Source organism: Schistocerca americana, chromosome X, assembly GCF_021461395.2.
Source record: "Schistocerca americana isolate TAMUIC-IGC-003095 chromosome X, iqSchAmer2.1, whole genome shotgun sequence".
NCBI classification, from domain to species: domain Eukaryota; kingdom Metazoa; phylum Arthropoda; class Insecta; order Orthoptera; family Acrididae; genus Schistocerca; species Schistocerca americana.
Genome location: NC_060130.1, coordinates 899,109,019 through 899,131,764, shown reverse-complemented (window position 1 = coordinate 899,131,764; position 22,746 = coordinate 899,109,019). Strand labels below are relative to the sequence as shown.

Genomic DNA, 22,746 nt, shown 5'->3' with positions numbered 1-22,746 from the left:
AAGCTTATTTTGATTGTAAATTTTGAATTTACTCTTTCCTTGGAAACTTATGGTATTTGTATCTGCAACTACTTCTGCCCCTTTGATTCTTGGTATTTAGTCACAAACAGTGTGCTGCCCATTCTTTCAGGTGTATATGCTCAGTAAATACATAACAGGAATAGTAAACATATTGTGCAAAGTACGCAAGGAAAAGAAAAGACAGAACATCCTCTATGAGTGGAGCTCATGGTAAGTTAGTTGCAGTAACATAACTTTTTTGTTTGTGGCACTACTTCCTACATTTTCTATGCAGCATACATATTTGTTGCTGCCTATTTTATTATTGGAAAAGAGTAAGAAACATCCAGACCTGGAGAATGGCTAGCCAGTTCAAGGAAAGGCAAATCAGTGTTGTGGAATAAAGTATCAATATTTTGTATGACCAAATTTACAATAACAGTAAACCTTGCAATCAGCTGCAAAGTGTTTGTATTCACACCACTTTCTTTCTTAACCATCCTTTCAGATTAACTAATAAAACAGCATACAAAATAAATTATTCATTGGAACTCTCATCATTATATTCTTTTTCAAATTCAGTCTTCCAACAAACACAGTGTAATATAAGAATCACTCCCACACTTTCTTCCAGTTTTTTACAAGCCCAACTGAAAACAAAAAGATAATGCTTGTTTATACTAAAACACATGAGCTACCGGGAAGCAGAAAAAGCACGTGTGATACTTATGAATCACAGTAAAGAAAAAAGTACAGAAAAAGAATATGCTTAGAGATACATACCTCTACCTTGCTGATCTCTGCTCCAAACTGAGAGGGGTGCTGTTTCTATGAGACTATGTCGCAAGAGCACTACACTTGCATGCCGTCTCACTTTAGGTGCAACATTTGGACAGCTGCAAGCACTGTCATCTTGTGAACCTTGTCGCAGCTGCACTCCAGCAACAAGACCTTTAAACATTACATTTCAAATTTTAGTATAACTGCATATTATATTTCAGTTTAGTATATATCTAACTCTTATTGGTTACAGAGATATAGCTGTTGGAATGTAACCCAAAAAACACTTACAGAAAGCAAAGGAAAATGATTAACTTCAAAGTTGAATCTCATAAATTCTACCTACAATTTAAACTCACATTCAAATTCTCTTGATGACACCGCAGAGGACATATATGCATTCTGTTATGGTGGCAGCACTATTCACAACCTGAATGAGCAGCTTATCATGTTTTTACTTTTTCTTTGTAAACATTGTCTTTCAACTATCCCCACTGGCAAAAAGGGGTAAAGGGGGTAAAGTCCAGGCATCTTGGTGTTCAAGAATCATGACTATTTCTACCTATCTATCTACTGATGAATGTTTAGCTGATGTGTCATCTGACAACTAGAACATACAGGGAACCCGTGATGTTTGGAAAACATACCCATCCCTCTTCCAAAAATGCTGGAAGTTAGTTTTTAAGAAAGTCTAGATAACAAGAATTTGTAAGATGTGATAACACATAAGGCCAATCAACTGATTGTCTGTTGCGCCATACCACACATTTAAAGAGAAGCATTTCACCGACGCGAGCTAAAAATGTTACTGATACCGTCATGAATGAAAGAGGCTCTATCAGTAGTAATGGGATTACTTGGTGATTTAGAGTTAACCAGAGACAAAACTCCAATCATATACATTCACTTCCTTCTCAAAGGTGTTGAATCTGCAGTAAATGATAAGGATAGAGGCCATGCATACATAATGTCTGCCATATTCTTGTATGTGGAACACCGATAGGCATAGAAATTCTGCATATTATGCTCGTTGAGGCAACGGCCTTGATGCAGTGGTAACACCGGTTCCCGTCAGATCACCGAAGTTAAGCACTGTCAGGCTGGGCTAGCACTTGGATGGGTGACCATCTGGTCTGCTGAGCACTGTTGGCAAGCGGGGTGCACTCAAACCTTGTGAGGCAAACTGAGGAGCTACTTAGCTACTTGACTGAGAAGTAGTGGCTCCAGTCTCAAATACTGACAACGGTCGGGAGTGCAGTCTGCTAACCACATGCTCCTTTGTATCCGCATCCAGTGACGCCCCTGGGCTGAGAGGATGACACAGCAGCCAGTCGGTACCATTGGGCCTTCCAAGGCCCGTTCGGATGGAGTTTAGTTAGTTATGCTTGTTGAAGAACTACATTCTAGAAACAGAATAATGTCTTCTAGTTTATCTACACACTGGTCACTTGCACATTCAGATGATATCTGATGGCTACATACTGAAGCAGTCTCACACAGTTTACTGAAGCAGTCTCACACAGTTTACTGAAAACACAAATATACATTCTTGAATCTGATAACCTGTGGTTACGAAATCATCTACTGTGTTCTCTTAAGGCAGCAGTTTTTCATTACAAACACCGTGCACAAATACCACATTGGTACACTCAGCATTTGTAAATTCCTGTGGCATGCTTACATGATAGAATACAACTGGCCAACAAATCACAATCACAGCTGAGAAATGAAATCAAGCACAACTCCACAACTTAGACTTTGAAACCAAAATGACAACTGATAAACAGACCTACAAAAGGAGTATCAACCTGTGAAATGAAAACTTATTCTGTAATTAGCTACATACCTGTAACTGATAAAAACCGGACCATGTCATAGGGAATGTTTTATTTTAATTACTCCACAGTAGCATCTTCTGACCAAAAAGCTGGCCCCCTGGCTTGGTAAAGATTTATTGACAACATATTTGTGGTTTGGACACATGGTGAAGAACTATCCCAATTCCTGTAACTGCTTAACTCCTTTTCATAGCCCAAATTCACCAGGTCCTCTTCCAAACCCAAAGCCACCTTCCTTGACATTGACCTCCAACTCACTGATGCCTACATCCACACATCAGTCCATATAAAACCAAACCAATAGCTACACACTGACAGGCGCAACCCCTTCCAAATCAAAACACTTCCTTCCCAACAATCTAGACATGGCTGACAAATGTATCTGCTCCACCACCAAATACCTTCACACTTACACTAACAACATTTCACAAGCCTTGCACTCTCACAACTACCCACAGATCTTATTCACAAACAAATCTCTCAGGCAGAATCCTCCTCTCAGTCTCTGACTAACACAGCTCTCACTACCAACAATCTCAGAAGCACCTCTTTGTCACCCAGTACAACCCAGGCCTTGAATGCTATAACATATTACTCCAGCAAGCCTATGAATTTCTCAAGTCAAGCCCTGAAACGAGATCCTCTGTCCCCAAGATTCTCCCTACACCACCCACTATGGTTTTACCTAGCCCTTCTAACCTCTAAAACATGCTTGTCAAATCATATGACATACCCAGACCACTCTCCCTACCACAAGGTTTCTAGCCCTACAATCATTCCTGCTGTAAAAACTGTCCCATACATCCACATACTACCATCTACTTCAGACACATTATTGGTAAATATTACAATGTCAAAGGCTGAGCAACTTGTAAAACGATGCATGTTGTTCACCAACTAAGCATTTTATACAGGCATGACTATAACTAAACTGGCTGAGTACACAAATGGTTACAGAAGAAATGTCTGTCTTGGGAGACATCCAGTATCTGGTAGCTGAACATGCTCTATAGCATGACTCAAGGGATCTGTGTGAGTACTATACCACATAGGCCATTTGGATCCTCTAAAATGATACCAGTTTTCAAAATCTCCTTAGATGGGATTTGTCCACCAACATATCTTCGCATCCTCCATCAACGTACAATCACTCCCCCTATCTTTTCTCATTAATATATTACTATTACCTTTTTCATTATTATTATTATTATTATTATTATTATTATTATTATTATTATTACTACTATTATTCTCTTAGTCCATCTTCACTTCTCAGTCTGCTCTCATTATGCCTGGACTGGCACTGGTGCAGTGTTCATCAATGTGCCATCTTTGACCAACTATACTCTCTGATACTAGTCCTTCATCTCGGCGTCACCTCAACCTCGTAACAGGTAGGTCCCTCTCATGCTGCAGTCTGAGTGACCTGCCTTCCCTTAATAATCTTCCCCAACTTATCCATTTCTTCAACTTTCGTCTCCTTACGGTGTGTGTGTGTGTGGGGGGGGGGGGGGGGGGGGCAGGGATGGGGAGGGGTTATGCGTACACTAGTCTTACACAAGTAAACACATTCCATATCAACTACAAACAAACAAATGATGAAATCTGTATCTAATTTGAAAATAAACAGCTTACATAAAACAAAAATCAGAAATATCTGGAGTTGTACTAGATAAAATATCCCACTTCATCTACATCTATACTCTGAAAACCACCTTATGATGTGTAGTAGAGGGCATTTCCTCCTTTTTCTGTTCCAGCAGCAAATGGTTTGTGGGAAGCAAGATTGCAGGTAAGTCTCCGTGTGAGATCAAATATCTCTGATTTTACCTTATTGGTATTTTAACGAGTTATATATGGGAAGAAGTAATATAATGTTTTAATACTTGGTCGACTGTTCCAGGAAGGTATGCTCTCAGAACTTCAAAAGTAAACCACACTATGATGCAGAACACCCATCTTGTAGTGACTGCCACTGGAATTGGCTGAGTGTCGTCGTGTTGCTTTCATGCTTACTAAATAAAACTGTAACAAAATGTGCTGCCCTTCTTTGGATCTTCTCTATTTCCTCTATCAATTCAATCTGGCACAGATCGCAGACTGATGAGCAATATTCAAGCAATTATCGAGCGAGGGTTTTGTAAGCTACCGCTTTTGTGGGTGGGATATATTTCCTGAGGATTCTTCCAATGAACCTCAGTCTGGCATCTGCCTTAACTGTGATTAGTTTTATGTGGTCATTTCACTTTAAATCACTTCATATGCATACTCCTCTTTGGAAAAGACTTGGATAGAATGGCTGCCAGATTCATAAAAATAATATCACACAGAATTTCTATAGAATAACATTTAGTTCGCCAGCATTCACACTGTGAACTGCCCTAGAGCTGGTGTACCTTCATTTTGGCTTAACAGTGATTACATCAGATTTGTTGGTGCACAGCTAAACCTACTTAAGGCTTTTGACTGTGTGAATCACAATATTTTCTACACAAATTGAAGTTTTATGGGATTGATGGTAGAGCCAACCACTGGATAATGTCATATCTAACCAAATGAATGCAGAAGGTTGTACTTTGTAATTCAACCAATGTGGTCTGGGGACATTATTCTGACTAGGGTGAAATCAAGTACACGGTTCGTCAAGGGTCAATCTTAGGTCCACTGTTGTTCCTCATATATGTGAATGATCTCCCATTTAATATACAACTGGTAGAATTAATTCTTTTTGCAGAGGACACTAGTATTGTAATCAATCCAGGCATGTATATAGAAAGAGTAGAAATAGTAAACCAATGTTCCTAAAAGTATCATTGACTTGTTTTCTGTGAATGGTCTGACCCTCAATTTTAAAAAGACACAACATATTCAGTATAACACATGGTGAGGAAATAATAAATTGGGTGCAAACTTCAAAATCCTTAGGTGTTAATACTGAAGAGAACTTAACTGGAAAAAACACATTCTTTAACCCCTAAAACAACTTCGTTGAGCAACATTTGCATTTAGAATCATTGCAAATCTTGGGGAGAGACAAATCAGTACGTTCACATATTTATGATGTGATATGGAATAATGTTCTGGGGTAACTCATCTTTAGGAAGGAAAGTCCTCATTGCTAAAAAATGTGCTACGAGAGCAATACATGGTGCACATCCATGATCATCTTGTAGACATCTGTTTAAAGAGTTGGGCATACTGACTACTTCTTCACAGTATACTTATTCCCTCTTTGAAGTTTGTCGTAAATAATCAACTGCAGTTTGAAAGGAACAATGCAGTACATAATTACAATGCCAGAAGGAAAAATGGCATCCATTACTCCACATTAAGGTTGTTTTATCACTAAAGGTGTACACAATACTGCAACAAAAATGTTTGATAACTTACCCAAGGATATAAAATGTCTGACCGATAGCAAAATAAAATTTGAAAACAAACTAAAAAAGTTTCTCCTTGACAACTACTCTACACTGTAGAAGAATTTCTATTACTGTAATGTGTAAAAGGTGATGGGTAGGAAATACTTCCCCAAATCTGCGGATTTTACAAAGAAATTACTTTATAAATGTTCAGCATGTATCCATATTTAATAATTAAGTTGTGATGTGTATATAAAGTGACTCATTACAATTTATTGTGCAAATGATCCATGGAACATGAAACTAACTAATAACTAGATGAGGCGGTCAGTACACAGTACCATCCATGTACCCCTAATTGTTAACTTGGGAATTCTCCCCAAGAGGACAATTCAATTTTTGGAAAATATAGCAACTACAGGAGGAATTGGTATCAGATATCCAAGAGGTGACTAAGGTCCACGCTTCTATCGTTGGCATTCCCTACAGTGGCTTTATATAATGTCCTGCAGATCATGACAGAATTTGGTGTGAGACATTTAGTTGTTTCAGTATTAACTAAGCAGTAAAAAGTTGTTTAACATTGTCACATAACAGTCAAGAAGGTAGGATGAGACAGAGTAACGGGGGTGTGCTAGTGGGCTCCACACTGGGGATACTATTTTCTTGAAATAAAATGAAGACTTGCCCTCATTTACGTTTATAGCAGATAACTCTAGAGCTGTTTTGTTTGCAGATGAAACAAGTATTATTGTTACTAATTGAGACCAGGAACTTAACTGTATGGTAAAACTGGCCCTGGAGACAAGCACCTCTTCAGTGCCAGTGGAGGGGCAGATTCTTTAATTCCATTAAATACACATTGTCTAGTTTGTTAACACAATTTTACTTATTCTGACATCCAGTTCAGCTAGAATAATGGTATGATTAGTGAAACAGAAGACACTAAATTTGTGAGGCTTGGGGCAGATGGCAAGCTTTCATGGAAGGCTCATATTCTAGGCCTGCTGCAGAAGTTGAAGACACCTACCTTTATGGTTATATTATTATTTAGTCAGCACCACTGATATTATAAAATGTAGTTCATTTCACTTACTTCAATTTGTTGATTTTATATGGAATAATACTGATGGGGAATTTAGTACAACACAAAACAATTTTTCCCACGAAAGTAGTGAACACAATGCAGTATGTGGCATTAATTTATGAATTTCACATAGGCCTCTATGAAAAGTGATGGCATCTTGCACATTTACATCGCAATACATCCGCTTACTTGTGAGATTTATACGTAAAAATATTAACTTGGTTACGAGGAAGAGCACCATCCATTCAGAGAACTCAAAACAAAGAAGTAATCCTTATGTTGTGAGCACATCTTAAACATTGTTCAAAAAACTGCTCAATATTCTGCAATATAAATTTTCAATAGGCTTCCACAAGGTGGAAGGAAGGAAGGACAGAAGGAATATTAGGGTTTAATACCCCGATGACACTGAGATCATTAGACACAGAGCACAAGCTCAGAATGTTTCAAGAATGCAGTAGGAAATTGGCCATGCTCTTTCAAAGGATAGGCCTGGAGCGATGTAGAGAAATCACAGAGAACCTAAATCGGGATAGCCAGACTTGGATTTGAGCAGTCGTTCTCCCAAATAGGAAAGAAGTGTGCTAACCACTGTGCCACTTCACTCAGTAAAAGAGCTGAACAGTGTTTCTGACAAACCTCAGGTTTTAAACCAAAGCTGAAGACTTACTGTAGATTAGCTCCTCCTATTAACTGTAGGAATAGTTAATAATTACACCATGGAGATGTATTTCACTAAAATTAATGAAATAAAAGACAACACTCCTCATATAGGAGTACTTTAGATATGTTTGATCCTGCAGCTGTAACTGTAAGTTAGTAAAGTAAGCTGGTAAGTATGAAAGACGATTAAGGCTGCTTAAGTTCATCCAGTCATTGTGGTTAATGTTTTTACAAATTATTACAGACCAATACTAGGATGGATCCTACTAGTAGGGCATAGCAGCCATCTTATGATTTCCTTACCCACCATGAAGACTTCTGAAATAAAATACATTACTATATTTTACATATATTATTATTATTATTATTTTCAGTGGCATTTTAATTCTGGTATTCAACAGTGCTACATTTTCATTATTTGTTCCCCCACTCCCTGACCTCTCCTCTCGATAAGTTATCAGTTTTATGAAATATTCAATAAAATTGTGCCACTGGCAGTGATGCTCAACCAATTAAAAAAAATAGGTAAACAGTGTATTTCACATGAGTAATTTATTTGTTGACATTAAACTTCATATGGCCAAATGAATAAGTTGTCTACACATGTTGAAAGAGTTGCATAACATCTTCTGGGCCAACAGATATATCAGTAAAACAGCAAGAAAAGGCATGAAGTTTAGCAGGAATGGAAAGTTCCATGTCATGCAGTTCTCTTATGTCACAGACATCAGTGATGACTTAGGCAAAATTCTTTGCTGAGGATGCATTTTAAGTATCTTATAAGATGACATAATAGTAAAGGCAGAAGGATTTTAATGATACCTTGAAGATAAAATGAAACAACACAGATTAGAAATATACAGAAACTGCTTAAGTAATTAATCATAAATGTGTATGGGATCATGCTTGCAACACTCTCACTTAAATTTGGATAGAGTACCAAGGCTCCATCCATCCACCTTTGCAGTCAGTGTAAGTTTAAGTATAGCAGAGATACGCAAATATTACAGTCCATCCTCTGAATGTTTTTGTTTTAGTACCTATTCTTGTTATACAGCTACGAATTACGTTTAAGTTGTTGAAGCAATTAATAACAATGATTTTCAATCATAAAATAGTATTATACATGCATGAATAATAAAGGAGGCACTTACCATAGCTAAATGAATCATCACTACGATTTATTTCCTTCAGTGAGGCATGTTTGTGTCGTGCTGACAGCTTTTCATCTTGCCCAAGTGCAGGAACGTGACCACTACTGTGTTGATATTTGTGCTGGTCAACAGTTACTGTAGCCTTTTTAAAGTCAGGTCCACTGCTTTGGGCCACATTTCTTGCAAATGGCTGGCTGTCTGTTGCTGCTAATAATTTGGAGTTCCCTTCTTCCCTTTCTTTGCAAACTGTTCTTCTCACTAACCTATCCACATGCTGAGTTTGTTGTTGACTAACATCTACATTCTTAACAAACACGCTATCACTTCCTACAGTACTCTGCTCACCAAAGAACTGTGCACTGGCTGAAGCGCTACTTTGTCCTGGGCATGGTTCTCTTTCATTTTTCGAAGCACTGTTCCCTCTTATAGTTTTGCTAACCAAGGTAGGTTTTTGTTTACTAGGAGGTGGTACTGGTTTATTTAGGAACCCCTTATGGTAGCTCACTTCACTTGAAGACACACGATTTGTAACTATGTCATCGTATCTTTCAGTCTGAGGGACAAAAGATGGTTTTGCTGAAACAGTCAGTTCAGGTTTCACATCGTGCAAATAATGAGACTGCTGAGGATCCAATCTACTTCCACTACTGCTACTGTCCCTAATGACACTTGAAGTCAACTGTTCATGATTCACCCATGCTGGTTGAGAAAGTTTTCTCCCAACAGGCAATATTCTGCTATATTTTGAGTATGTGCTTTCTACCTTCCTGTGTTGATTTCTGCCCTCTGGTTCACACATGACACAAGAAACTTTTTCATCCCTGCAAACATGAGGTGATATTTTGCTTTCTTTCACAGGTTTGGCCACTCTTTGTTCTTCAGCTCTTTGATGGATACATTTTCTGTTTACCGCTTCACTACAGCAATTCACTGGATTTTTTTCAGTCCTAACTGATGAACACTTAATTTTGTTTTGTGAATTATGAGGCTGTGGCCCTCCTGCTCGAGCATTTCTTTCTCCCCTTTCATCCTGGACCACTGGGTGTAAAGCATCTGCATGAGAATGTGGGGAGAGATTAGAGTAGATTTTGGCACCCTGCACCAAATCACTCTGAATTAACACTTTGGAATTACTTTCCTGCCTATCTGAAAGAGTTTTAGCATCACGAACCTGTATATCACTTTTTGACCACACACTATCACTTTCACATTTTACACAGCGTGTATCTGAGCCAGATACCTTATCAGTGCTGACAGCTTGTCTGAAGCTATTCCTTCTCTCCCTTACGCCGAGTCCTGTTACAATGCTAGATACCTTCTTCTGAATTTCACCATAAAGTCCTTGGTTCACTGGCTTTACATAAACACTTGAAGAAGCATGAGACTGTCCACTACTTAATGAGTTTCTGTGTTGACACACAGCATATTTTACCAAATTTGTTGCACACTGCTTACTATCTTTCCAACCTCTTCTATCATCTAAATCAGTCTTAGACAAATTGCTTTGACATGTGGACCTATTCTGAGGCCACAGAGCTGCTTTTGCTTCCGATTCCATACTACTGCTGCTGCTGCTACCGCCACCACCACTAACTGACATTCCTTGCACTTTCCTTAGGTTACCCTTCAGTTCCTCAGTGCCGCAACATTCCAAACTGCTGCTTCTATCACTCACAGAGTTTGCTAACCCATGCAGTTTCTGGCCTCCATCATACCTTTGTTCATTTCCTGCACCTGCTCTGTCTGAAAACTTAGGTGGACAACTATTCAAACTCGGCTGGTTAAAGACGGTCCCCGTTTCCAACCCTCGTCTTTCAGATCCTTCAAAGTGATGTGAAATGTTTGTACCTGAGGACTTATGATTCACTGTGCAGTCTTTTGCTTGCTGCGTTGCAATACACTTTCCTGAACTAACACTTTCACTCCCACAAAATTTTTGACTTTTTAGCAAATTACCTTTTCCTACTGAAACCAAAGACAGTTTTGACTGATCAGAAGAACCTAGAACCCGTAATGACTTACTCCGTTTGATAGGAAGAGCTGGCTGAAAACCAGAACAGTGTGAGGAACTGCTTTCTTCTTTGGGTTCATTCACATTGTGCTGAACTGTCTTTGTTTCACTCTGCCCAAATCGACTCGGTGATAACTGCTTCAAGTCAGGTTTACAAACTGCGCCGAGAGAATGGCTGCGAGTGACTTGTTGTGAATGACGCACTCTGGTCGGAGGATTGGTTGTTTCAAGATCTCCTAGATTCCTCTCAAATATAGCTTTCAGTTTTGCTATCCGCGGTTTCTGTGTGGATGTTACTGATGTCATGACACTGGAGCTGACACTTTCCTCACTAACACTAGTCCTTTCAGAAGCTAAACGCTGTTTCTCTGTTAGATTTTCAACTTCTTTTTCTTGTTTGGAAGCTGCTGTGGAAAGTCTCTTTTTATGTGGCAATGGAGGAGCAGTAGAATTAGATATTTCTTTTTCTCTGATATCTTGTTTCTCTGAAAAGTAGAAAATAACAACTGAATTTGGAAAGTGGCTGCCAAGTACAAAAATAGTAAATTACCACTAGTTTAAATAAAAAAATCTAAATGGAAAACATGATGTGATGTGTGTCCTACAGAATTAATTTATTTTGTTAAGCAGTTTCCAGTTTACAGGGCCATCATCAGACATATTGTGTTTTTCATTTAGAATTATGTTGTGCAACTAAGAAGCTACAGAAGTATCAGTTAACAAAATGATTAAACAGAAGGCAAATACTAAGAGACATTGAATATTCACATTCAGACTTGAGCCATAGCATGTAAATGGCATAAGCCCCCTCAAAAAAGAATTCAATAATAATAATAATGATAATAATAACAACAATAATAATAATAACATACAACACAGAAAAAAATTATAAATGAAGAACAAAAAGGCTGTTGCAAAGGAGCACGAGGATGTAAAGTGCAACTGATAATAGATGCAGAGGTGACATATCAAGCTAAAACTAAACAAAGGTCGCTACACTATGCATACATTGATTACCAAAAAGCTTTTGATAGTGTACCCCACTCATGGTTACTACAAATATTGTAAATATACAAAGTAGATCCTAAATTGATACAGTTCCTAAACATAGTAACGAAAAATTGGAAAACCACACTTAATATCCAAACAAATTCAAATAATATCAAATCACAGCCAATACAGATTAAGCGTGGAATATACCAAGGAGACTCATTAAGTCCTTTCTGGTTCTGCCTTGCTCTGAACCCACTATCCAACATGCTAAATAATACAAATTATGGATACAATATTACTGAAACATACCCACACAAAATCACACATCTGCTATACATGGATGATCTAAAACTACTGGCAGCAACAAATCAACAACTCAACCAATTACTAAAGATAACAGAAGTATTCAGCAATGATATAAATATGGCTTTAGGAACAGACAAATGTAAGAAAAATAGCATAGTCAAGGGAAAACACACTAAACAAGAAGATTACATATTGGATAACCACAGCGACTGCATAGAAGCGATGGAAAAAACAGATGCCTATAAATATCTAGGATACAGACAAAAAATAGGAATAGATAATACAAATATTAAAGAAGAACTAAAAGAAAAATATAGACAAAGACTAACAAAAATACTGAAAACAGAATTGACAGCAAGAAACAAGACAAAAGCTATAAATACTTATGCTATACCAATATTGACCTACTCATTTGGAGTAGTGAAATGGAGTAACACAGACCTAGAAGCACTCAATACACTTACACGATCACAATGCCACAAATATAGAATACATCACATACATTCAGCAACTGAAAGATTCACATTAAGCAGAAAGGAAGGAGGAAGGGGATTTATCGACATAAAAAACCTACATTATGGACAGGTAGACAATTTAAGAAAATTCTTTATAGAACGAACAGAAACTAGCAAAATACACAAAGCAATCACTCATATAAATACATCGGCTACACCACTGCAATTTCATAACCACTTCTACAACCCTTTAGATCACATAACATCAACAGATACGAAGAAAGTAAATTGGAAAAAGAAAACACTACATGGCAAGCACCCATATCATCTAACACAGCCACACATCGATCAAGACGCATCCAACACATGGCTAAGAAAAGGCAATATATACAGTGAGACGGAAGGATTCACGATTGCAATACAGGATCAAACAATAAACACCAGATATTACAGCAAGCATATTATTAAAGATCCCAATACCACAACAGATAAATGCAGACTTTGCAAACAACAAATAGAAACAGTAGATCACATCACAAGTGGATGTACAATACTAGCAAATACAGAATACCCCAGAAGACATGACAATGTAGCAAAAATAATACATCAACAGCTTGCCTTACAACATAAACTTATAAAACAACATGTTCCCACATACAAGTATACACCACAAAATGTACTGGAGAACGATGAATACAAATTATACTGGAACAGAACCATTATAACAGATAAAACAACACCACATAACAAACCTGACATCATACTCACCAATAAAAAGAAGAAATTAACACAACTAATCGAAATATCCATACCCAATACAACAAATATACAAAAGAAAACAGGAGAAAAAATTGAAAAATACATCCAACTGGCTGAGGAAGTCAAGGACATGTGGCATCAGGATAAAGTTGACATTATACCAATTATACTATCAATTACAGGAGTCATACAACGCAATATCCACCAGTACATCAATGCAATACAGCTACATCCAAACTTATATATACAACTACAGAAATCTGTAATTATTGATACATGTTCAATTACCCGAAAGTTCCTAAATGCAATATAACACATACCATACAGTTAAAAGGAAGTGACGCTTGATCAAGGTCCGCGTCACTTTCCATTTTTAACCAGACTTAACATCTGAGAAAGTAAAGAAATAATAATATGGAAATAATGTATGTGATTTGTAGAATACTTTCATGTATAGGAGTATTCAGAATACAGGTTGTAAACATCCACAACACTCAAATCAGAAAGCAACTTTATTACGTAAACACATTACAATGCACAGTAGTAGTAGTAGTAGTAGTAGTAGTAGAGGGGTTTTGTGGGCGCACGACAGCAAGGTCTTCAGCGCCCGTGCAGTATCATAGTGAGGCGGGTGTCAAGAAAAAAAAAAAAAACCCTCAGAACATTGACAGAAAACGGAACAGAAAACACGGGGAACAATCATTGAAAAAATGTGCTCACCCACACCAAAGCGTGGGATGAAGCAGGGTGTCAGCAGTAAAACATGGACAACACAGGAAGAAAATGGTAGAGGGAGCTAAAACAATGTAGCAGATGGAAGTGGCTGGCTGACCACAAGGAAATAAGGGAGGAGTCAGCCACTCTGCAACACACTAAAACCTCCAGCCTAAAAGTTGAGGCCAGAGTCCAGACACATCACAAAACTTAAAAACCCTAGACACACACGCCTCATCGTCAGCTAAAACACAAGGCAGATCCCCATCAACTTGTGCTTCTGCCCGTGCATCACGGTATAAAATGCAGACTGTTAAAATGTGCCGGACAGAGATGTGCACACAACAAGCATCACAAAACGGAGGATCCTCCCGCCGTAATAAAAAGCTATGTGTGAGAGGACAGTGCCCGATCCGAAGACGTGTGAGGGCCACCTCTTCCCGCCTGAGCAACCGGCAGGAGGAACGCCACGGCCGAGTGGTTGACTTTACCGACCGCAGTTTATTGGCCGTCACCGCCAGCCATTTGTCCTCCCACAGCTCCATGCACTTCCTGTGGAGTGCAGCGATGACTGACTGCAAGGGGATAGGACACTGGACCACATCCTGCTCCCTGCAGGCCTCCTTGGCAGCCCGATCAGCCTGTTCATTGCCCCATATGCCGACATGACCAGGCACCCAGCAGAAGGATACCTCTTTACCCCGCTGTTGGAGCAAGTACAGTTGGTCATGTATCAGCTGGACCATCTCCTCAGTCGGGTATAGGTTCTGCAGCGATTGTAAGGCACTAAGAGAATCGGAGCAGAGAAGAAATCTATCGCCCCGAACACGATGCATCTGCTCCAGTGCCTTCAGGATCGCGTGGAGCTCCGCTGCGAAAACGGTATATTCAGCAGGGAGGCGAATCCGGGTAACATGATCAGGGAACACCACAGAACAGCCAAGGAAATTCTCCTGTTTGGAGCCATCCGTGTAAACGACAGTGAAACCGTGATGCACATCTAAAATGTTAAAAAACAGTGAATGGAATGTAAAATCTGGCATGCCATTCTTCTTAAAACGAGTCAAATCTAAAAGAAGTTTGGGTCGCCGGAGGAGCCATGGTGGAGATCTGCTCCAACCGCGATGTAAAACACGAAGACCAGCCACAGACATCGCAGCGAGGCAATCCTGTGCGCGAATCCCATAGGGCTGCGTCACACGTTGACGGGTATGAAATAACCGTGCCAGAGGAGGCTGAGCAACGGTATGGTAGGCAGGTGTGTAGGGTGTGGACAAAGTTTTATACGCCTGGCGTACAGTAAGTAGCCGTCGCCGCATATGAAGTGGCGGTTCACCTGCCTCTGCACAGAGGCTTGGGATGGGGCTAGGTCGGAATGCCCCAGTGGCCAACCGAAGCCCTTCATGGTGGACAACGTCCAAAATCTTTAAGTACGAAGGCCTCGCAGACCCATACACCGTGCACCCATAATCGAGCCGAGATCGCACAAACGTCCTATAAAACTGGAGCAGACAAGTCCTGTCAGCTCCCCATGTACTGTGGCTAAGACATTTTAAAATACTTAAAGCCTGAAGCGACCGCCGTTTCAGGTCTTTAAGATGAGGTAACCACGTGAGCCTCGAGTCAAAAATGAGACCCAGAAATCTCACCGTGTCTTTAAAAGTAAGAATAGTGTCCCTCAAGCGCAACTCAGGAAAGGTTAAAATCGAACGAGAACGGTTAAAAAGAACACATACAGACTTCTCGGTGGAAAACTTAAATCCACTCTTCTGCGCCCAGTCATCCAAACGCCTAATCGTAAGTTGCAACTGATGAGTTGTCGTTGCAAGGCTTGAAGAAGAGCAGAACAAAGAGAAATCATCCACAAACAAAGAACACTGGACAGGATTTTTCACTAGGGACGTAATGCTATTAATAGCGATGGCAAACAGAGTCACACTTAAAACGCTACCCTGAGGGACACCATTCTCCTGCTCAAAGTGATCAGACAGGACGTCACCAATTCGGTATCTAAAATATTGTGGCGAGAGGAAAGACTGAATAAAAAGAGGAAGACAACCACGAAAACCCCATTCGTGAAGCTGCGCCAGGATGAGATGCCTCCAAGTGGTATCGTAGGCCTTCTCGATGTCGAAAAATACACCTAGAAGGTGGTGACGGCGGAGGAAAGCTTGTTGTATAGCCGCCTCCAGGAGGGCAAGGTTATCGAAGGTGGAACGAAACCTCCTGAACCCACACTGAAAGTGACTAAGGAGTTGCCGGGATTCTAACATCCAGACAAGGCGGCGGTTGACCATCCGCTCCAAGGTCTTCCCTATGCAACTAGTGAGGGCAATACTACGGTAGCTACTTGGGCTCGTGCGGTCTTTCCCAGGTTTTAAAAAAGGGATTAAAACTGCCTCACGCCACGCGTCAGGAAAGTGACCCGACGCCCAAATGTCATTAAAAAGTGCGAGGAGGAGTTCTCTGTTGCGCATTGTGAGGTGCCATAGCATACTGTAATGGATCCTGTCGTGACCAGGGGATGTGTCACGAGCTCCAGACAATGCAGAATCCAGCTCCCACATAGAAAATGGGCAGTTGTAAACTTCATGAGAGGTGGACTGGAAGTTCAGACTACATCTCTCAGCAACCGCTCTATGGCGCTGGAAACCTGGATCCTGACTGGTTATTGCAGTAACTGTGGCAAAATACGCTGCCAGAGTCTGGGCAATGTCTCGCGGAGCCGTGTGGAGAGTGCCGTTAGTCATTACAGCAGCTATGGGGCACCTCCCTCCTCTGCCAGAAATTCTCCGGATGGTCTCCCACACAATGGAACTTTTGGTGGAACGATTAATGGTATTCAGGAACGTTTGCCACGACCTCTTCTTGCTCTCACGAATAATGCGGCGACATCTTGCCCTCGCCACCCGAAAGGCTGCAAGATTCTCAGCAGTCGGCCGACACTTGAACCGACGCAGAGCCGCACGCCTGGTCCTGATTGCAGAGCGGCAGTCGGCACTCCACCAAGGCACAGGCGGCCTTTTCCGGTGGCCTGTGGACTGTGGAATGGATGCTGCAGTGGCGTGGTGGACCGTGTGGGTAATATGATCCACCCACATCTCAACATTCGCACAGTGTTCGAATTGGGCCAACTGGCTATAAAGCGTCCAGTCAGCTCCACTGAGCACCCATCGTGGTGGTCTCCTTTCGGGGCTCACGCTATCTGGCAGGTGAATCCAGATAGGGAAATGATCACTGCCGTGCAAGTCAGCGACCACTTCCCAGTGAGCACTGGCGGCAAGAGCAGGAGAGCAAAGCGAGAGATCAATGGCAGAGAACGACCCAGTCACCGTGCAGAAATGAGTACTCTGTCCTCCATTGAGCAAGTAGGCACAGGATGACAGGAGAAGCCTCTCAACTGCTCTACCCCTGGGGCAGGTAATTGCAGAGCCCCAAAGCACATTGTGGGCATTAAAACCACCACAAATAATGAATGGCTGGGGGAGCTGTGTAAGAAGGTCGGTGAGGGTCGCTTCATCAAGAGCATCATGTGGGGGCAAGTAAAGTGAACATACAGTCAATGGATGATGCACGTGCACAGACACAGCGACGGCCTGTAAAGTCGTCGTAAGTGAGAGAGGCGAGGGGTGGTAGTCCGTCCTGACGAAAATACCTATGCCTCCTCTAGCTCTCTCTCCACGCAGGTCGTCCTGTTTGTGGAGTGTATAGCCTCGTATCTCAGGGGAGTATGATGGATGGAAATACGTCTCCTGGAGACAGAGACATAGTGGTCTACCCTGAGAGAGTAGACGAAGTTCCTCCACATGCGTTCTGAACCCTTGCAAGTTCCACTGGAGTATGGGAGCCATCTATTATGCGGGTAGCACCTTCATCCTGTCTCTCCGACGGGGCGGGGAGACTGCAGCAGGTGGAGGGGCAGGTGTGGGGCGAGATGATTTCCCCACAGACATCGGATTCTATCAACACTGGGGAAGAGTCAGAAGAAGCCTCACGGAAAACCACATCTGCATGGTCAGATGGTTTACTACGGGATTTGACCCGCTGTTGTTGCTGTATGGGAGCTTTCTGCGGTTTGGTGGGCTTTGGGGGAGCTGATGTTGGAGTGGTAATGGCTGTACAGGGCTTCGGAACATCCTCAGCTGTTGGAGGCGTCAGGGGCTGGCCCAAGTTCGCCACTGTACCTTTGTCTGCCATTCAAATAGGGGCTACTGGCTCTGAAACACTGGCTGCGTTGCAAGTGCACTGACAGCTGCATGTATTAGTGCCAACACTCACCACCTCTGTCTGCGTGGAGGCATCGACTTTCGGAGTAGGCTTCTGAACCAGGGAGGCAAAAGACGTAGCAAATGTGGGAGGTTGCATCGACTTAAAGATCTTCTTGGCCTCACCATAGGGGATACGCTTAGTTGTTTTTATTTCCTGGACTTTGCATTCCTCTAAAAATATTCGGCAGTCCCTACTCCAAACAGGGTGGTTCCCAGAGCAATTGATACATTTGGCTGGAGAGGAGCAACCAACTCCGTCATGAGCAGCGTTACCACAGTTGCCACAAGTCGCGTCGCTTTTGCATCCTAAGGTGGTATGCCCAAAACGCTGGCATTTGAAACAGCGCATTGGGGTCGGGAAATAAGGCCTCACACTAAGGCGAAGAAAGCCAGCTTTCACATGTTCAGGAAGTTTCGTGCTATTGAAGGTTAGAATAAAGGAGTCGGATTTGACAAGATTGCCATCAACCCTCCTCATGATATGTTGATCATCAACGATACCTGCCGGAGCCCACTCACGTTGCAGTTCTTCCTTGGGAATGTCAACTAGATCCCGGCACGTCACAACACCTTTGCTATAGTTCAAGGTGCTGTGCAGTTCAGTGTCTATGGCATACTCTCCAAGGCATTTAGCAGATTGGAGGTTAGTTGCTTGCTGAGAAGTGGAAGTTTCCACTAATAAGGTCCCATTACGTAAGCGCTTCACCGATTTTAAGGCGCCACAGATTCCCTCCAATCCCTTTTGTATATAGAAGGGCGAAACCTCCTCAAAACTACCCTCCTTCCGTTTCACAATGAGAAACACATTCGGATTACCAGAATGCATTCTGTTACCTAAGACTGGACTTTTTAAAGAAGCGCCGGAGTCAGGGGGACTGACTGCACGGGCCCTCTTAAGAGACTGGGTGTTAGAATCTTCCAGCGGCCCACCCTTTCCGCTGGGAGGAAGAAAAGAGGATTTCGAAGGATCCATCTCGGTCCCACGAGCAGCTAGGGAACTACAAGTCCACCTAGACAGAGCCCCGCGTGCCTAGGTAAGCCTTATACAACTGAGGTGCGGCAGGTTCCCCAGAGGTTGCCCGCTATCGACTGTTCCACCTCAACAGCCATGCATCTCACCAGCGCGCAGCACACCTTGAGATTGAGGGGTGTTTTATAGAGGTTGATTCCATCCTCGCGATCCGGGCGGTCAAGCCAAGATCCCCATTCCCTGAGACACACAACGTTCCACCGCCGCGCCGCACGGTGGTCGCTGAAGTATGCTCAGAGGCTACGGTGACAGGGGACGGGCGGCGCGTACCAGTCCCCAGCTCAGGAACCCCGGGGTCACCAAGCCCGTACCCAGCAAATGAATGCTGAGCCCCTGGGGGCTACAATGCACAGAGACAGCTGAAAAATCCCCTGAATAAAGAGCAATCCTAGCTGTACAGAACATTGAAGTTTACAGATTCATCTAAAAATTTTTGAATCTAGGACCTGGGGAGAGAACAGAATGACAGGTTAACTACATATGCAGAGGTTTTGTTAACAGCTGCACAGGAAATGCGAAAACATTGTGAATTATCGAGTAAAGTATTCACTGTTTTTTCGAGCTGGTGTAAAACTTTGAAATTCAAAAAATGTGAATTTGTGAGAAAGGAAAATAAGTTTCTGGGGCACATCTCACAACATCTGGCATCGGTATGGACCCAGAAAAGTTAACAGCAATTGATAAGCGTTAGTCTCTCAAGAATAAGAAACAGCTTGAAGCATTTCTCGGCTTTGTGGATTTCACCACAAGTTTGCAAAGGGGCAGGCTTTTAATAGTCCACATTTTAATAATCTGCTAAGAAAAAATAGTGCTTTTATATGGATGGAGGAGTGTCAAAACGACTTTGAAGAACTGAAAAAGGAACTATAAGGAGAAATCAAACAAAACTGAATATCTTCCACAATGGGACCATGGAATGGTTCCATTCAAAAATAATCACCACACATGTTGAGACATTTATCCCACAGGGAAACGAGATGATCAATTCCTGTTTCGTAGAGTGTGGTGGACTGCAGACGGATCCACAAGTACACTCGGTCTTGAACTTCCTTATCTAACAGAAACTGACATCCACATGTCTTTCTTCAGGTCATCAGAGATTTGAAAACCACATGGTAAATGATCCGCTTTACTGGGGATGTTGCAGTATTTCCCAAGCAAATCGATAAGGCACAGCCTTTGTCTGATTGGCAGTGTGGGGGTGAGGTTACCATGCAATAGGATGATTTTATTAACTGACAGCATTCCTGGGTATTCTGACTTTATGGCGTGTTGTAGTTTCTGTAAAGTGCCTTCATAGTGCTGTGCATTGGAAATCAATAAAGCTTAGGTATGGTATTGTGAAAAATCCAAAATTTGTACAGTATTACAAAATTTTCAAAGATATTTTTTATGGGCATAGAGATTTTTATACTGAAGAATGGTAAGTTTGTTGGCAATCGCAGTTTGAAACTGAGGTAATAAATTACTTCCTTCCAGCATTACGGAACTGAGGACCTAAGAAGTGCACTGTAAAATGTTCGAGTGTAATAATAACCATCAATAATGTGTTGAAGAAGGTAACAGATTGTTTGAAGTTATCTAATATTTGCCACAGGGCAAAGTGGTAGACAACACACATAAGGGACCCATGCAAAACATAAAACCAAAAGATAATTTCTAATTAATTAATTAATTAATGGATCTCTACAGTCCCCCCCTCCCCAAGGACTTCTGGGAATTTTACATGCATATCAGTAGTGTTGGAAGTCTTCTCCAAATTTATTAAACTATACCCCATGACAAAATCTGACAATAGTATTCCTCCTATAGTGTTATACACTATTCAGTCAGTGTAACTTGGCACTATATCATTAACTAATCATTGCCAGAGCTGAAAGGCTTAAGTGGCAGAAAATTATCTTAGGACCAAAGGAATATTGAACCCCTCAACCACTACTCAGTGGCAACCACTACTGCGAGAATGATCACTCACAGGTTGGTTTGGTTGTTTTGGGGAAGGAGACCAGACAGCTCATCAGATTAGGGAACGATGGGGAAGGAAGTCGGCCGTGCCCTTTCAGAGGAACCATCCCGGCATCACTCACAGGTCACATGGAGCATAAGCACGATATGAAAGCTACTGCACTGCATTGGATACAATTACAAAGGAAGAAGGGAGATTAGGGTTAACGTCCTGTCAGTGACACCATTACCGTTGAAAGTTTGAACTAGAAAGGGTGGGAAATTCATTGTGGTCTGTCATAGGAACAACACTAGCATTTGTCTTCATTTAGGAATCCAAGAACCTCATCATGAATGGTCATATAGAGATTACAATCTTTCTTTTCTCAAATTGGAGTCCAATGCTTTACAATGCTTTAACCACTGTGTTTTTCTGCTTCGTGCCAAGATTACAGAGAACTCAGATATGCAACTCCATGTGCACAGAATGTACTAAATGGTAGACTGTTATGATCTTGATGCTGAGAAAATATATTTTGGAAACTCAGAGGCTCACTGGATATTGATGTGGATGTGTAAGGTTTGTCTGTTCAAAAAATGGTTCAAATGGCTCTGAGCACCATGGGACTTAACATCTTAGGCCATCAGTCCCCTAGAACTTAGAACTACTTAAACCTAACTAACCTACGGTCATCACAGACATCCATGCCCGAGGCAGGATTCGAACCTGCGACCGTAGCAGTCACGCGGTTCCAGACTGAAGCGCCTAGAACCGCACGGCCACACCGGCCAGCGTTTGTCTGTTCCATTAAGGTAAGCAGGCAGCAACCTGTGGCACAATTGCCTTAAGGATATCTTATACAACAGAGCTTTAGAGCATAAATGACGCTGGGGGTGGGGGTGGGGGTGGGGGGGGGGGGGTGGGGGGGGAACAGGGCGTATACGCGGACAAAGAAAAAAAATTCCCGGATCCTGGATATCCCATTTAGAAAATATACTTTTTCCCAGGCAAAAATACACATTTTCCGTGCTAAGTGACAGTAGGTTTTCTGTAGATTTTTCCTTGGAACTGTAAAACTTATCAATCCTTTGAATGGTTAATGTTTTACACACTGGCGTAGAACTTCCTGGAGAAAAAAAGAGGGGGGGGGGGGGGGGGGAGGGGAAGTTTTGGAAAGACTTTTGATGAGGAAAAAGGACAGAAGTTTTGGAAAGACCTTTGATGTTCAGCAACATATACGCTGCGTATTAGGAAAGTATAAATTCGGTTTGCACCAAACACATGATGTTAGCTTCCAGAGTGTTGAAATCGAGATTGTGATGTCCTTTTGTAAGCTAGTCATATCTCATGCCATGTGATCTCACCGGCCGATGACAGCAGA

General features: G+C 41.6%; 1 protein-coding gene across 1 annotated transcript in view; it reads right to left on the bottom strand.

The window, feature by feature from the left end:
• LOC124555620 overlaps positions 1 to 22,746 on the bottom strand; it is a 121,357-nt gene that overhangs the window by 35,221 nt on the left and 63,390 nt on the right. The window contains exons 7-8 of the mRNA XM_047129589.1: positions 8,885 to 11,380; positions 784 to 951 (exon numbers count right to left, since the gene is read on the bottom strand). Coding sequence (XP_046985545.1) covers positions 784 to 951; positions 8,885 to 11,380 — 2,664 coding nt within the window. The remainder of the gene's footprint in view (positions 1 to 783; positions 952 to 8,884; positions 11,381 to 22,746) is intronic.